Source organism: Triturus cristatus, chromosome 6 (genome assembly GCF_964204655.1).
Source record: "Triturus cristatus chromosome 6, aTriCri1.1, whole genome shotgun sequence".
Taxonomy (NCBI): domain Eukaryota; kingdom Metazoa; phylum Chordata; class Amphibia; order Caudata; family Salamandridae; genus Triturus; species Triturus cristatus.
In genome coordinates this window covers 588,181,006-588,198,384 of record NC_140589.1, presented here as the reverse complement: position 1 = coordinate 588,198,384, position 17,379 = coordinate 588,181,006, and the positions used below count along the sequence as shown (strand labels likewise).

At 45.1% G+C, this 17,379-nt stretch overlaps 1 protein-coding gene across 5 annotated transcripts in view; it reads left to right on the top strand.

Moving 5' to 3' along the window:
* SNAP91 (synaptosome associated protein 91) overlaps positions 1 to 17,379 on the top strand; it is a 667,800-nt gene that overhangs the window by 532,415 nt on the left and 118,006 nt on the right. For all 5 annotated transcript variants that reach the window (XM_085611031.1, XM_085611030.1, XM_085611029.1 and 2 more), the window contains one exon: positions 412 to 543. In XM_085611031.1, the coding sequence (XP_085467157.1) occupies positions 412 to 543 (132 nt within the window). The remainder of the gene's footprint in view (positions 1 to 411; positions 544 to 17,379) is intronic.

Sequence of the window (17,379 nt, the reverse complement as noted above, 5' to 3'; positions counted from 1 at the left end):
CACCAAACTTGTAATCGTGAATGGGAGCACTAAAGAGAAAAAACAGAAGAAAATATTACTGGTCTTAAATGCTCTTCTCTCTGCTGTGTACAGGCAGAAAGCCAACCATTTTGAAACCCATTGAATTTTATAACCACACATAAACAGAATAATCTTTAGGGTCCTAGATTCCATAATGGGAAACAAACTAATTTTGCTTGAATTGTTAAACATATTATTTGGTATCCGTGCAAAGAGCAAGTTTCATTAATAAAATAAAAAAAATTGTTTTGATTCACGCTTCAGTCATGTTAGAATCTTGGACTTAACATTCTCGATTTATATAATTTTCTGAATAAGAGTAAAATTTACGTGAATGTAGTTCAATCACTTTATCTAATGTGACAATTAAACATACTTTCTCTTTTACAGGGTTTGGAGGCTCGTTCATGGCTCCCTCTGCAGCTCCAATAACTCCAGCTCAGAACAACATATTGCAGACTAACTTTGATGCAGCTTTTGGAACAACCCCTGCAGCTGGTGGGAGCTCATTTGATCCTTCAGGTGAGGAATTAATGTCGACATAAAAAGAAATATTTAATGACGTTAGACCGCTACAACCCAAAAACGATCCACACGTGTTTTCAGTGCAGTTGTTGTCATCACTATCCAAGAGTATTTGACTTGTTTTCATGACTCTCAAACCACACCATTTGTTTTACTCTTCTTCTGTAGTTCTCGTTTCAAGTATATTACTTTTACCTTACTTTCCCATTACTTTATTTAGATATTTGAAATGTTTTCCTTTCTCATCAAGAACTGTCATCTCTTAACCTCTTCGGGCCCCCCCCCATCCATTCTGAACCCTCTATTTTATTACGAACAGTCTCCTGCCACTGTACGCTTTGAGCACGCTCTACTGATCCATTCTTTATATGCAACGTCTTTTCAAGTTTTGCACTTCATGATTATAATGGATGGCTCCAAGATATTTTCACTTCATTTTCTACACATTTACAACGCGACCTGACCGCAACCAGCGACAGGGTCCCTGGTTCTCCAGCCATCCACCGCTGCGACTCAGCTGCCCTCCTCACACTCCACCCCAGAAGGAACAACATCTGCCAGCTGTCTACACCAAACACCACTTACAGCCAGTTCTCCTGCTGACACTGCTGTCAAACCTTCACCCCCCTCTGCACCCCCACGGCCGTCGCCCCCATGCCAGACACCAGCACCCCCAAAGCCCTAAGGGGCATCCTCCTCAATGTGCTCTCCCTGCATAGACACGCTGTAGAGATCTGGAACCTTCTCGACACCCTCTCGCCAGACATCGCCTTCTTCACAGAAATTTGGACCAACTCCATCTCTGCCCCTGACATCACCACAGCCATCCCAGACGGATGCAAGATCCAGAGGAAGGACCGCCCAACCGTCCAAGAGGACTGGCCATGGCACACAAGAGCTCCCTCCGACTCACCACCTCCAGCTCGAGCAGCACCCCGTCCACCACCGAACACCTCCATTTCCAGATCCAGAACAGCCCCAGAACGACCTTGCGAGTCACCCTCTCCTACAGACCTCCCAAACCTCATTCACCACTGCCATCGCCGACCTCATTGCGCCCAACGCCATTGCCTCCTTGGACTACATACTCATCGGAGACCTCAACTTCCACCTCGACAGCCTCAGCGACCCCAACTTCACCACCCTCCTTGACAACCTCGCCAACCTCGGACTGAAACAACTCGTCACCACCCCCACCCACAAGACAGGATACACCCTCGACCCCATGCTCGCAGGAGGTAACAACATGCACTTTAGCCACACCACACACCCCCCCTGGACAGACCACCACTGCGTACACTTCCACGTCAACAAACCCTCCGCCCCCAAACCTGCACCCCGCCCGCAATGAAGAAACTAGAGCAAGGTCACTGAGGAGCAGCTCAACTCCACCCTCAAACGTGATGCCCCTCCACCTCGTCTGACGCCACCCTCACAGCCAAAGATCTTCACAGATGGATCACCAACTGCGCAGACGAGCTCACCCTCCTCCGCAACTCTGGCAGACAGCGCCCCAGGAAAGCCACCTGGTACACCACCAACCTCCAAGAATCCAAAAGCACCTGCAGACGTCTCGAGAAGAATTGGAGAAACACCAAAACTTCGGAAGACTGCACCACATACAAGAACGCCATGACAGAATACCACCAACTCATCAGATCCACCAAAAAGGACGTTCATCCAGAACAAGATCCTTGCCAACTCGAAGGAACTCTTCAGCATCATTCAGGAATTCACCAAACCCCCAGCGAAACCTCGGACATCACTCCCTCCGAGGATCTCTTCAACAAACTCTGCTCCTACTTCCATCTGAAAATCCAGTACCTCTATGACAACTTCAATGAACAGACACCTGACTCTGAAACCACTCCCTCCAGCAACACCAGCCAGCCCACCATCTCCTCCTGGACCCCAGTCACCACCAAAGACACTGTATCGACCATGAAAGGCATTCACTCAGGAGCCCCCACGGACCTCTGCCCTCCGCACATCTTCCACAGAGCCGCCGCCATTGCAACAGAGCTACGACGCACCATCAACACCACCTTCGAAACCGTCACTTTTCCCGTCGACTGGAAATGCGCAGAAGTCAAGCCTCTACTCAAGAAGCCCTCAGCAGATCCAACGGACCTAAAAAACTACTGATCCATCTCTATTCTCCTTTTCGCGGCCAAAGTCACTGAGAAGACCGTAAAACGTCCAACTAATGAAATTCATCGAAGAGCACTCCATCCTCAACCCCTCCCACAGCAACCACAGCACGAGACCGCTCTTCTCGCCGCTACAGACGACATCTGCACTCTCCTCGACCAAGGCCACACTGCAGGCCCTGATCCTACTCGACCTCTCTGCAGCCTTCGACACAGTCTCCCACTGCACACTCACCGCCAGACTCCACAACGCCTGCATACAGGAAACTGCCTTCGACTGGCTCTGCTCCTTCCTCAGCAGCAGAACTCAAAGAATCAGACTTCCACCCTTCCTCTCCGAACCCACAGCGATCAACTGCGGAGTACCCCAAGGATCATCACTCAGTCCTACGCTCTTCAAAATCTACATGGCCCCCCTAGCCACCATCGTCAGACAGCACCGACTTAGCATAGTATCCTACGCTGATGACACCCAGCTCATCCTCTCCCTCACCAAGGACCCCACCACCACCACCACCAGACTTGGCTTCCAGGGATCCTGGATGAGCAACATCTGCCTGAAGCTCAACTTGGAGAAGCTAGAAGTCCTTGTCGTCGGACCCTACCCCTCTTCATGGGACAAGAACTGGTGGCCCACTGCAGCCCCCCACCCCCACGGACCACGCCTGGAACCTCAGCATCATACTCGACTCCTCCCTCTCCATGACCTGACAGATCAATGCTGTTGCCTCCACCTGCTTCAACACCCTTCGCATCCTTCACAAGACCTTCAAATGGATCCCCCTCGAATCAAGAAAGACGTCACCCACGCACTTATAACCATCTGACTGGACTACAGAAACTCCCTCTATGCCGGTATCAACAAATCTCTGCTCCACAAATTCCAGACCGTACAGAACACCGTAGCCAGACTCGTCCTCGGCATCCCTAGACACAAACACATCACCCAACACCTGCAAGACCTCCACTGGCTCCCTGTAGAGAAGAGAGTGACTTTCAAGATACTCACCCACGCCTATAAATGCCTCCACAACCCTGGACCCCAATATCTTAATGAAAGAATATCCTTCCACGTGCCCAAGAGAAACCTCTGATCCCCGACATTGCCGAGGCCCCGCGCATCCGCAGAGCAAGAACGGGTGGAAGAGCCTTCTCCTACATAGCAGCTAAGACCTGGAACGAGCTCCTGATCGAAATCAAACGTGCCCCCACTCTGCACATCTTCAGTAAGACCCTCAAGACCTGGCTCTTCGACTGACCGGAGCTGCTCCCCACTTCTTCCCACCCACCCCTCCCCCCCTCCCCAGAGCTTTGAGCTAGGATGTTCAGCTCACATTGGCAATTTGAGTTTTTTTGTATCATTGACCATTGAATCCTGGATTATCTTATGAAGTTGCTCTAAGATTTCTAATTTCTGCTTTTGAATAAGCTCACCTTTGTATTTGCAACAGCATTGCAAATGCACTAAAGCTAAGTACTTGCATGGTAATCTTTCCCGCTTAATCACTCCAATGATTTAAGGTACGATTTGCTCTGGGAAAGGTTTCTTCTTCACAAGGGTTGTAATGGCATTTAATTATACTCCCAGCACACTTGAGCATGACACAATTTTGTCATTAATATTCCAATGACAAGAGCTGCACAGCATTTCATCAGAAGTCTTCTGATAACCGTGCTCATATGAGAACTTTCCTAGCTATTACGTCTGTGTGCAGACTCAAGATGTGGAAACTTTGGTATTTAGTTTTACTTCTTCTTTACAGTCCTCCTTCCTCTATACTGATGGAATCAAAGATTGTATACAGCAGAATATGGCATGTAAAACTCTGACCTCGTCAGGGTGTCTTCATTCCGTACCCAAATCCTCTCTAGCCGTACACCGTGTGCCTCTTATTGATCATTACACTCATATAGGGCATAGCAGTAAGCACCCTGCAGCCACCCATCCATATCTCGTGCCTTGGAAGGATGTCCTGGTAATATGTGTCATCATGCTACCTGTTAACTTGTCTCAAGTTAAGAGAATTGGCGTGGTCACAAGACTTAGGTTATTGGCTTTTCCATGCACTTCCTTGGGAACTTCATGAGTGTGTCAGCCATATACCCCAGAACATCCTCACAGAACAAGCGCTCTGATACCTTCGGGTCAAGTTCGCATATATATAAAAACAAGCCCCCCCCCCCCCCCCACCCCCCGAAAATAAAACGAATATGTTCTCCATTAAATCACTTATATGGCATGTACCCTCATATGGAATGGGTATTTAATGTCTGTGGCATAATCCAACCTACGGTTTTCATTCAGTTTGAGATCGCCAAAGCCAATTGAATGGAACACGCGGAGTGCAGGTTATAAGAGTTTTATGAGTGCCCAGATGGCTTTCGTTCAAAAATCACCCACCAACTGAGCCTGCGTCTCCAGGCCCATTGTTCACGCAGTGCTATGTGTATGCTCTCATGCTTTCGGTTTAATGCTTCTGTTTACTGCTACAGCAACTGCTTTCAATATGGAGATCTGGCCAGTCTGCTCTTCCGCATGTCAACTGATGGAAATGTAAACTGTAACGCTCGGGATGTCTCTCTAAAGACATTGAAATGGAAAGAGGGAAGCTGACAACAAAGGCCTTCCTCTAGGTCAGTTACGCGCCATCACGTTCTTCAATAAACCTGTGTAACAGTGGTAAAAGCGATGACAATAATTTGATGGAAAAAACGTTTTCCCAAATTTCAGTTCTGTCCCTGAAGCAAGTAAATGTTTTGTCATTCAGACAAAAGCAACCGGCAAATGTAGATTAGATAGCAGTGTTTGTTTTCAGAGGTAAGAGAGAAAGAGCATTCGAATGCTAACTTTTGACTGCGGCCAAATCTGTCACCCCCTGAGCGATGATGTTTACGTCTGCAGGCTTGCAGGGCAGGCGTCATCTCTGTTAACCCCAGGAGCACAGGAATGAGTAAAGGATTTCCGGTTGATTATCTTGTTTTTCTCTGCCTCCAATGAGATTCTAGCACAGTCTAAGACCGGATCAGCTCCTCTTAAATTCTTCCCAATGCTTCTAAGCTGTTTTCGTGGTCATTTTGGTCTAGGCCTCGAGTAAGTTAGAAAACTGAAAAAACTGCCAACCTCGGCATTGGTTGGGAGGGAGACCATCTTTTTTCCTGTATGCTTGGAGGCTGATAGCACAGCACATTTACATTCTGTCTGGGGTCTGGAATTGCCTCTTCCATCTACCCTTTTCTTCTCTGAATGTATATCATTCTCCTCTGATCTTTGTCATAACATTCATATATTATAACAATTTGATAACACAAAATAGAGAAAAGGTGACTGATTTAGAGTTTGGTTGATGGATCACTTTGTCACAATGTGACGAATATCACATCCGCTTTATTACAAGTGCCATAGGATTTAATACAAATGTAATTAGGCGACGCCTGCCAAACTCAAAATCAGGCACAAAGTGTCTTCATCACCCAAAGGAAGGGTTCAAAGTGATGATGTAAGTGCAAATCCTGCCACCGTTTGGTTTGATTCTGCATCCTACACTTAAAGCATACACACTTACATTCTGAATCTGGGAGGCACACCAAAGGTACTGGCTACTTGTGTTTTGGTGGATAGAAGAAGGACTATTAATCCATAATACATCTTGATTGCTGCAGACTGCTCTGGACTTCCTTTTTTGTAATGGTTCTTGGAGCTCTCCCCATCATCTAACTGGCTCAACTTAAATGAGAGCTCTGTTGGGACCAGGAAATGACACCCAAACTTCAGCAAGTTCATGTGGACTGGAGGCCATCAGTAGAAAATCTTCTGGAAGTTGGTACCTACAGTTCTGGGTAGATAATGGAACAATTATATTGTTTTCTGAAATTGGTCCGAGAGACACTTTGGACTTCACACTTGTTATCTGCAGAGGGCATATTCTTCAAACCACCTTTCTGGAATTAAGATAAGCTTCCTAGCTAAGAAGATTTTCTTAGCCCTGATATTTGGGGAATAGAATATTGATCTGTAAAATAATACTACATTCATGTTTTACTTGTACATATTGGTGCAAGCACCCTCAACTGTGGAGGTGAATATTGTACATGAGGATTTGGATAATTAAATCCTCATTTCTACCTCCTGTATGGCATCAGCACACAGGCCTTAAAGAAGCCAACTCTGCAGATCGACTCAAGTGGAATAACATTACAAGGTAGTAACATTTCTCTTTGAACTCTATAGCCACCCATATATATAGTTTATTGCATTGTATGATAAAGTGGAGGGCCTGCCAATTTCATCTGTGAGGAGCAAGATTTCTTCTTTGACTTGTGCATTTTTGACTCAACAGCAGGGGAAATATCTGCATAAGCACAACCACAACCCACCACTTAAGCCCCAGTTATTTAATTCTTAACCTCCTTGAGAAAAGGGGTCACACTGTGGTCTCCATGAAGTAGGTCCTGGGAGGAGACGGGGGCTCTGGGTGGCAGTGGGTGGAGCTAGGCAGAAGGAAAAATGGACAAGAGCGGCAATTGAGGAAAAAACAGAAGCAGTGCGAAACAGTTGTATGACAGTAGCGGGCATGGCTGAACCACGGGTGCCTCTACAACCCAGTCCCAACAACGAATGCGTCTTAACCTCTCATTCCCTTACCACACTCGGTAAAATCTTGTGATCAAGATGCTATCAACTTGGAGAAAATTAGAGGATTACAATGGTAGTAACACCTCCAGAAACTACCCTTACAGACATCAGAAATGCGGTAACGAAACCTAATTGGCTTCATACTAGATCGAAACTTGAGTTGTTAGAAAAATTTCAGTAGTGTTAAAAAATGCCATCAAAATGATCACCCTGCTAGTCCGTGCAAATACTGACATCTCTGTTAGTGCCATAAAGTGTCTCTGTGATGCGAAGTAGCCCATTTTGCATGCTGCCATCAGCTGCTATTGTGCTGTACTGCTGAGGTGAATGCAATGGACAGAAAGCAACAACTGTAGTATTTAAGCAGAGAATTAAAGCTTCCGGTGGGGAGATTGTCAAGTAGGGGCTCTGCTTATTGACAGACTTTTTTTTTTGTTGATACTTGTATAGCGCACTACTCACCCGCAAGGGTCTCAAAGGCGCTTGTACGAATACCGCTGTGGAACCCATCCTGGCTTTCCCTGTGAGGCGTCCACTCCTGGGCACCCCCAAGGTGGAGGTCAGGCATCCTTAGCGTTGTGGGGGCCGTTGTGGAGATTAAGCAAGCTATTGGCCAGAGTTGCAGAGTGGGACTCCATGATTAGAATAGGCACCGAGGCGAGAATTATCAGGTCCGTGGAATTTTTGTGCCCAAGACCCGCCGAGGCGGGGAATTGAACCCTGGTCCCGGGCTAGACCTCTGCATCAGGGTCTGCCGCTCTAATCATTGAGCCACACTTCTCCACTGGTGAGGAAACTCACCTCCCATCCTGCCCCACCCTCCCTAAAACTAGAAAAGGCATGTGGGCTTCCCCAGCCAATTTGAATACGTGTTGCAGCCTCCACTTTATCCATACATCATTCATGATATGAAAACATCATGGCATGACTTTGCATATGGAACTTTCTGAATGTAACTGCGGGCTGGGCATTTCCCAGCTGGTGATGATGCCCTGGAAGGATATGATGTAGTACCCAATACATATGTGAATCTGTGTGGAATTAAGAAGCATGAACACTTTAACTGTATCTAAATTACATGTTTTCTGCACTTTATGTGAAATCGTATGTTCCTGTGGGGCCTTACAAATGCGATTGTTAGGAATTCAAGGTTCCCTGGCCCGGTCACCGGCAACAATGAATGCCATGGGCACAGTGGGCTCATGTGTGCGAGAGGGGATTCAGGCAGATATTTAGATGGGTTCATATGAGTTGAATCTGATATATAGATCTCATGTGTGTGCTGATGCTCTTCTAAATAAAAGTAAGGCCAAGGCACGCCTGAACAAACCAGCGCCAAAGATGGAGTATCAACCATATCTTCTAAACTGTTTGGTAACCATAGTAGGTTTACAGACGTATTATTGCTGCATATAGGGATACAGGTTATAAGGGAATTCCATTGACTACAGTGGCTGCAGCCAGAAAGCACATACTACACTTTCAAAAACCATTGCTTCACCTCCAGATTGCAGAAACCGCTACAGCAAATGTTTGGGAATGGAGCTCCTTTGTGTAAGTGAGTGAGGCATCGATGTCACACTGCAGCAAAATGTGGAAGAGGTGTGACTGAGTGTGTATTACCATTTCCATGAAATACCTGCCCACAAAATCCTCCAGAAGGGCATTTTACGCGATGTGTATTTTGTTGCAGTGCGTCTCTAGCACTTCATACTGCATTGAGACAAAGATCAGCTTCCAAGTCTCTCCTGTGTGAATAGATTGAGATGCTGTTTGAAGCCTGACCTAATGGCAATCCCTAGACTACTAGGAAACAGCTGGCATGGTCTTCAGCCTCCAGAAGGCTTATATAAGCAATGGAGCTAGGGTGCAGAAAGCGTCCCTGACGCCTCAGGAGCACAGCGGCCGCCTAATAGGCACTGCATGCTTTTTAGGTCTCGCCTGACCCAGCGCATGCGCTGGTCTGGCGAGATTTATTGAGAGGGCTCCAAAAAGTGCTACCAGGCCAGCCTAGAGCTACAGTGCATGTGCGCGGGCGCGCGCGCCACGCTTTACTGCGATTACTTTCACTTTCGCGGCCGCTTTGATGTTTGATTGCGATCACTTTCGCGGCCGCACGGCCGCTTGGCATAGCCAATAGGTCTCGCTTTTGAGACCTTATAAGTATTTAGTTATGCAACTGTTGCATGGCTAAACACTTATAAGGTCCCAAAGGCGAGACCTATTGGCTATGCCAATGCTTGTTGGAAATGCTGTGTTTTCAACAGTGAATCTAGATCCAATACACAGTTTTGTTAGGCCGATGCTGAGGGGAAAAAAATTAGGCTGAACAGTTTGAGATTTTATTAGTATCATGACCTCGGGGGTTCTGATGTTGCCAATCTGTCCTATATAGAAATAGGAGTAGTATGCACAGCAGTAAGTGCAAGATACTCGTTTTGTTAGTATTTTGCTTCTTTTCAAAGAATCCCATATCCCATGTATGCAGCCTTGTATTTTTAGGACACAAAAGGAGTTCCCTCACATACTGAGTTCTGGAGTCTGTAGGTGCCTCTGAACAAAAAATCAGTTTGAACAGTTGGAAACATGGGAATGAATCATTCTCTTGCCACTGCCCCTTGGGATGGATACTTTCATTCTGCATCTTACATTGCTCAAAACACAAAGATATTTAGCATTCATTTAGTCCTGCGAGGTGCCCCCTCTTCACACCACAGTCATGCTATTCACAGGCCTGGTGAAACTAGTTTAGATCAAAAGTCTATCAGTCTGTTAAAATGTTGATTGTGATGTGAAGTTCCCTATGGTGGGAGTCTGGTTATTAAAACGCTGCATGTATTTTTCTATTTTTACATTTATATTGCGAAGTCTACAATTAAACCCAAGTTCCATTCAAGGGCTTGCTTTGAGTTGTGACCCATTCAGAGGAGCAGGTCCGTTTCAGTGTCCTCACTTAGCTGCTGTCCAATGTCATTAGCATCTGTTGTCTTTGAAATATTTCCCGGTGTCTCAGTGCACTCGCTGCTGTATAGAACCCTGGTGCACATGCTCGGGTACTTTGGGTCTGCTTAGTGATTCAAAAATGCCTGAACTAAATTTCATCAAACCAAGAAAATGCACTAAATAGACGAAAGCACCATTTATCTGTAAAATGTGTTGAACATTCGTTCAGCACTTTGTGTTAATAGTGCAGCAAGTTGCCTTTGATACTGCCTGTGTCATTGTTGACTGGATTTGATGTCTTCATTATAACTTTTGATGTTTTTGACCAGCTGCACCGAATTTGGCCCATTGAAATGTTGGATTTTGAAGGCCGTTATCCCCACATTCGCTCAAATTACTCTGAGGGGCAATGATATTGAGGTTGTAAAAATAGATAAATCCATTTGCTAAGGAATGAGCTGCAAAACTTAACTAAAGAGGTGTGACTGAACCTCTGCAACATACATATGCATGCACACAAACATCCTTGTCAGTGAAATGCTCTATAGCATGTGTCAAAACCAATGGCATACTAGAAGGCCAGAGGCATTCACTTAAAAGATACAATTCAAGTGTTGACAACACGTCCTAGCCCCTAGCTGATTAGGTGGTTCTACTACAAGATGTTAAGGCGTCACATTTGGCTGCAAAGCTTCCCATTTGTTTCCTGAAAGGAGGTGGGGCAACATTCATTCATTCATTCATTCATTCCTTATAACTACCATGCTCTATTGGCTCATCACCAAAGTATGTGGCTTATAGGAGTTCTTACGTGATTGGCTGATCCTGCAAGCAAGACTCATTTCTGTGAATGGGAGCCTTGCTATCTGACAAAGGTCATACGAAGTGCATTGGCCCTTGAATCGAGAGAGATTATGAGAACCGTGTTAACACAGCCACATCTGGCTCTAGGCAGGTGAGGCAGGGTGCATGATGACGATTCCCGGGACTAAATGTATAGCGTACATGCCTTCCAGAGCTAACGTCTATTTGACAGACTCTAAAAGGGTGTGATCTAGCATAAAAAAACATATGTTGGCGACAAGAACACGGTATTCACATGATCTATACAGAGCACCCAATGCAGTTACGCAACTCTGCTCTATGGCATGAAGCCCTTCTGGGAGGTTTGTTTTTAGAAGTTGAAGAAAGTCCAGCTCCTAGTTCAGATTAGCAACTTTCACAAATTAGAGGGGAATGTCAGTCTTTGAGTAAATTTCTTGACTGGACTATCAGGAGGTGTTTGGAATTACACACAAATTAAGTATATAGTATACTCCTTGTTCCTTAAAATGGGGTTGAGCCAGAAAAAAGGGTTTAACATTTCTCCTTCATTCATTTTGCACTAAAGGTCTCCATCTGTCTCAATTCAAGAGCAGCTATGTGTGCTTCCGGAGAGAATTTCTAAAATTTTGCTCCAGAGAGTTTTACATAAGAACAGTTGGCCCTTAAGCGAGATGTTTAGCATTTAGTAAGGCTGGTGTAAAGGCTCTATTAGAAAGACATACTATTTTTTAACTTAACTCAATTTCCTATTGTTGTTTGGGCAAAACTTAAAGTTCAGTAGCATATTCTTTAGGATAGTCTATACCTAATAATAAGATCAATCATATGTTGAAACCCTCCCAAAGAAGGGCCCACTACTTACATCCCTGAAATAAATCCACCAAGATACCAAAATGTAAAGTATTTCTTCCTCCATAAAATGTTCTACGCCTGCATCCACACCACCCATGAGCATCTCCTCAGGTTCTACGCCTGTTATCTGCTGGTAGAAGCGATGTTGACATCAGCCACTGCCTGGATGATTAGTGAAAATATTTGTAATTATGGAGAGAGCTATCTTTTTATGGAAGGTAACATGTATAGGCCTATCAAACATTTTTTATCAAGTTATACCAGAATTTGAGGGGTTGTTTATAAGTACATTAAACATTAGATTTTCACCATCTTGCACTGTCTAGCTGATGCTTTCTAGTATGAATGTGAGAAAGAGGGCAGATGTTTGTTTCTAGTTCCTGATGTCCATCAGAATGAGTTGTATGCAGTACCTGTCAGCGTGTGTCTGTTTGCATGGAGTTGAACTACCCCTGTCGTCGGGGAAAAGACTATATGTTGTAAGTCTGGATGGGTCTAATTCACTGCTGCATCTGTGCTTTCCATATATGTGCATGGCTTTAAATCTGAGTCAAGGTGCCTCAAAGCGTTGCTTGCCTGACATAACGCTTACTTTTTCTTCACTGCTATCATTCTGTTTGTATTCTCTTTCATTTTGCCACTTTCCATGCTGGTGCCATGCCGCAATTGTACACTTGGTGAGTTCTGCAATTAATAGAATATTAAGTCTGCTAATTCTGCTATTTAATTGCTGTTGCTGCTCTTTTCTTATGTGAAACTATGCTTCTTGTTTGTTTAAAATTGCAAGAGCTCCATGTCTGTAATGTGTCTGCTAAAGTGCTAACCCTACATAGGACACTATTTTATTTTTAAAGTCCTTATGTTCTGCAGGACCAACTATTTACTTTAAAACAGCAGATCAATCGAAACAATTGTCGTTGAAACATTTAAATTTATGGATTCATTGACAAATCTGAAGAACAGTAGAATAGTTACAGTTGAGTTGGTTTAGGGAGCTGGTCATTAAATTGTTAAAACCTATTCCCTGCCAGGACTGCATGAGAATGCAGAGACAGAGGATCAGGAGATGCTCTAGCGCAGAGCCCAGGCCCTGTAGAAACAACATGTTGAACTCCAAACAAAACAGACCCCTCTCCCTAGAAAATTGAAGTAGACATAACAATATATGCATCTGCCGAGTCCTCAAAGGCTTAGAAGGAAAGGCCATCAAGACCTTTACTAGAGAGCTCCTTCAGGTGATTAGGGGGAGCTCAGGCATTTTGCTGATCCTTATTCTACTGGGCCAAGCTCACAGGACCATCTCTATTGCTACTTGTGCTGAAAGCCCTCCCTGGATATCTTAACTTGAGGGTACTTTTTCACTGACAAAGAAGCTAATATGAAATTGGCAGAGGAAAAGCAGATCTTATCTTCACAGGCTCTATAGTACAGCTCTTTCAGGATCTGTCACCCATTACTCTGGTGAAGAGTAGCAATATTTATCCGATAATAGACTTTCCTTGGGAGCATAGTATTAGATATTAATGGGGGCACCCTCTTTTGCCTGATCTTTCACTGGAATGGTAGACAACCATTCTTACACTCTCAAGCAGAGGCCAAAACGCTCTTTTGGAATCACAGTGGAGATGAAGGACAGAGGGCATCCTTCTAGCCACGGCTTAGCCTGGGGGGGCACAGCACAAGAAATGGCAGAATGTACTCCAATTCCAACGGCCCTGTAAGGCTTAGATCTCTAGAGGAAGCCAAAGCAGATATAATAACCCACCTTCAGAATATGAAATGAAGGTACATACCCATACACCACCCTGATGGAAGAGCACTCTATTGCTGACCAATAGATATCTCCTGATAGTATAAACCTCAAGCGTGGTCTTTATGATGGGCTGGGGAGAGTTGTTGGAGCTAAATAGACTCTTACCATCACAATACACTTTCTTGTCCCTGACCACCTTCCCCAATGTCCTCCTAGATGGAAATACCAATTTACAACCACATGCTCACCATGTATTCTTATCCTTGGAGGGTCGCACCGCTGGCTAGGGCAACTATGTGTACCTCAAATCATAACCTAAGAATATTGGAGGAAGAGCAATTTAAATAGAGACATCATGTTTCAGCCAAGTTACTTCATTCTACTTAATATCAAGAACACAACAGTTTATATGATCAGATTGGAGCTGAGAATTCAGGAAGAGAGCAGTACTGGGCATTAAGAAGACACTTAGTGAGGAGTTGATATTATTGCAGAAAGAGATAAAGAAGCTGAGAAACCAAGAAGGCTTGGAAAATTAGCATTGTACTTTGATTCCATTCACAGATCAAGAACATTCTAGGTAGATTACACTCATGTTGATGCAAGGATTGTTGTGCCCTCATGAAAGTGACATTATGATGCCCTCTTCACATTGCCAATTAATCCATATTCATGTTCCTATGGATTATCAACGGGTCTCTTGCTGGAGAACTCTAAGGAGTGACCTAGAATTACATTTCCATAGTGCTTCTGCTGATCGGCCTTGTACCTCTATATGGTCACAGAACTTTTTTGCGACTTTGTGAAAAATTGGGTAATTGGTTGAGGGGGGGGTGTCACCCATCTCGAGCAACAGCCATAATCCTTGTCAGGGTGAACATCAAACAGTCACTAAATTAACCTGTGTTTATTCCTCTGGTAGTTAGGCACAAAAGCAGTCAGACTTAAATTAGAGGCAATGTGTAAAGTAGTTAGGCAGCACATAAACAGCAATAAAGTGAAAACACAGCACAAGACAAATACCACACCAATTTAGAAAAAAAGTACAATTAAATAAAGTATTTGATCAAAACTGCTGAAATCCAATCAGCAAAACCAGAGAGCTGCAATTTCAAAGATTTAAGGTAAGTATGGTGCTTAAAAGTACAAAGCAACTATGGTTACCTGGTCGAGCCGAAACAGACACATTCAAATGTTCAGGCCAACTGCTATGGAGTGCAGGCTGGATAAAGAGTCCAGATTAGTACCACTGAGAGTTTTAACTTATGGCTTGGATGCAGGTGTTGTGCTGTGTCGGCTCCAATGAGGAGCTTTGAGGGCGGCAAATTGAGGCCCTGTGTCAGGCTGTGTTGTGCTGCCTTAAGTTCCAATGAGGAGCTGCGAAGGCTGCAAAGCGAGGTCCTGCTTCAAGCTTCATTGGTTCTGGTGAGGAGCTGTGATGCGAGATCCTTCGAGTTGCATTGTGCTCCATCAGTTCTGATAAGGCTGATGTTGAGTGGCTGCGAGTATTGAGTTGTATCACGTGCGTCTGTTCTGAAGAAACCCACAGTTTGGTCAGCAGAAGTAGACTCTGATGCCAGCCAAGGGTCTCGGACCTGGGAGAGCACCTCTTGGGGATCAGGACTCACTCTGGTAGAGGCCGGCAGTAGGACACCAGCAGGTCCAGTTCAGTCTGGGTAGCTAGGCAGATGCAGGGCAGGTCTCTGGAGCTTATGTCCCAGTGACTCAAAACAGGTCAGCCCTTGGAGTCACTCTGGTGTTTCTGGGTTCAAGGAACAGGACCAGTCTTCATTCTTCAGGTTCAATTCACGGCACTAACTCCTCTTGACCTACCGTCAGTAGACAATCTTGTGATCAAATTAGAATCTGACGCTTGCCCATGGTTTGTTTTTTTACTCTACAGGACCCCGCAGAATATGCCATTGTTCCCACAATCTCTGGGCGAACAGGTAGCTGACCTAATAACAAATCACGCAAAAATGTTATTGATCGGTGATTTTAATTATTGGGCCAATGACACATCATGTGGTCCCCACTCTGCTGAATTTACTGACCTACTCACAGGGCTAAATCTTAATCAACAGGTGACTGTTGCTACACATATTAAAGGGCACGCACTCGACCAGGTATGGACAGCCAACCTTGCTATGTCTAACACGGTGGTTGTTCCTTGCTCATGTCCGACCATCATCTGATCAAATTTATTATTAAAAATCTCAATAGGGCCAAAACCCCCACTTCTGATGGTAGGGTAGCGAGGAGCTGGCACAATACCAATAAAAGTCAATTCCTCGAGACATTGACCAACACAGTCCCACCTGCCCAATCCTCTATTAATCATAGTGTGAAAAACCTATCATCTTGGTTACTAGCAGCCAATAACAAACATGCACCCCTTAGGAAAATACATCAAGCCTGACGCCACAGAGATGGTTTTCCTCTGAATTAAAAACCTTAAAACTAGCGCTTCGAAAATCTGAAAGGAGGTGGAGAAGTAAATACCTACCTGAGGATAAAAGCATCTATTTAGCTGCACTAACATTTTTTAAAAAGCTATCCTGGCCACAAAAGCCACATATTTCTCCTCCAAAATTGTGACCTCCACAAACCGGTCCAAAGAAATCTTTTCGATAGTTATGAACTATCCAATCCCGACAGGGTGACATTAAAACCCACGCCTTCTCAAACCTTATGGGACTCTCTGAACAACTTTTTTTATTAACAAAATTAAGGCCATTAAGGCTAGTATCCCCATATGTTCCACTCCAGCATGCCTGACCACGCTAATGAACTCTTGCACTATTGAACAGATCCCAGGAATAAGTCGTGAAGTATTTCTGGACCTGCTGACCAAAGTAAAATCGGGCTCACCCAGGGATTGATGCCTCCCCTGGATACTAAGGGAAGTCTTCTCTGCTCTCCCTGGCCTAGCCATTTCCCTCTTGATTGAGTAATTGTCCCAAGGCTATGTCCCCGACACCTTCAAGGAGGCCATTGTCATTCCCCTCCTGAAGAAGCCAGAGGCCGACCCTAAAACTCTGACGAATTACCGCCCTATCTCCTTGTTGCCTTATCTGGCCAAGGTACTTGAAGCCCATGTGGCCAGATGTCTATCTGCCTTTCTGGAACAGTCTGAATATCTGGACCCCCATCAAGCAGGGTTTCGTCCAGCACATTCCACAGTCAGTCATACTAACAGTACCCGACACTCTTCAGAAGGAGGCCGACAGGAGCTCTCCGCAGGCTCTGGTGCTGCTGGATCTCTCTGCAGCATTCATCACGGTCGACTACGACATACTGGTCGATCGTGTAGGAAGCGCAGGAATCCATGGCTCAGCACTTGAAAGGATCTGCTCCTTTCTGGGAAATCGATCTCAAGCGGTCAGCATAGGACAGTTCACAGCCACCAAGATGAGTACCATTTGCGGTGTCCCGCAGGGTTCCTCACTCCCCCCCCCCCCCCCAATCTTTTTAACCTATACCTCCTTCCTCTTATCCATGCCCTGAAGGAAAGTGCGCAAACCATCAAAAAAACTCGACGGTATTGTTTTCGTTCGCGTGCCCTTTGACGCGCTCCTCAAATACCCGATTCCAGTCGTCGTCGCGGGCTGCTGGGCATATAGACGCCTTTCGGGCCTACAGCTAATGGAAAGGACTCCATTTAAAAAATGCCCCCA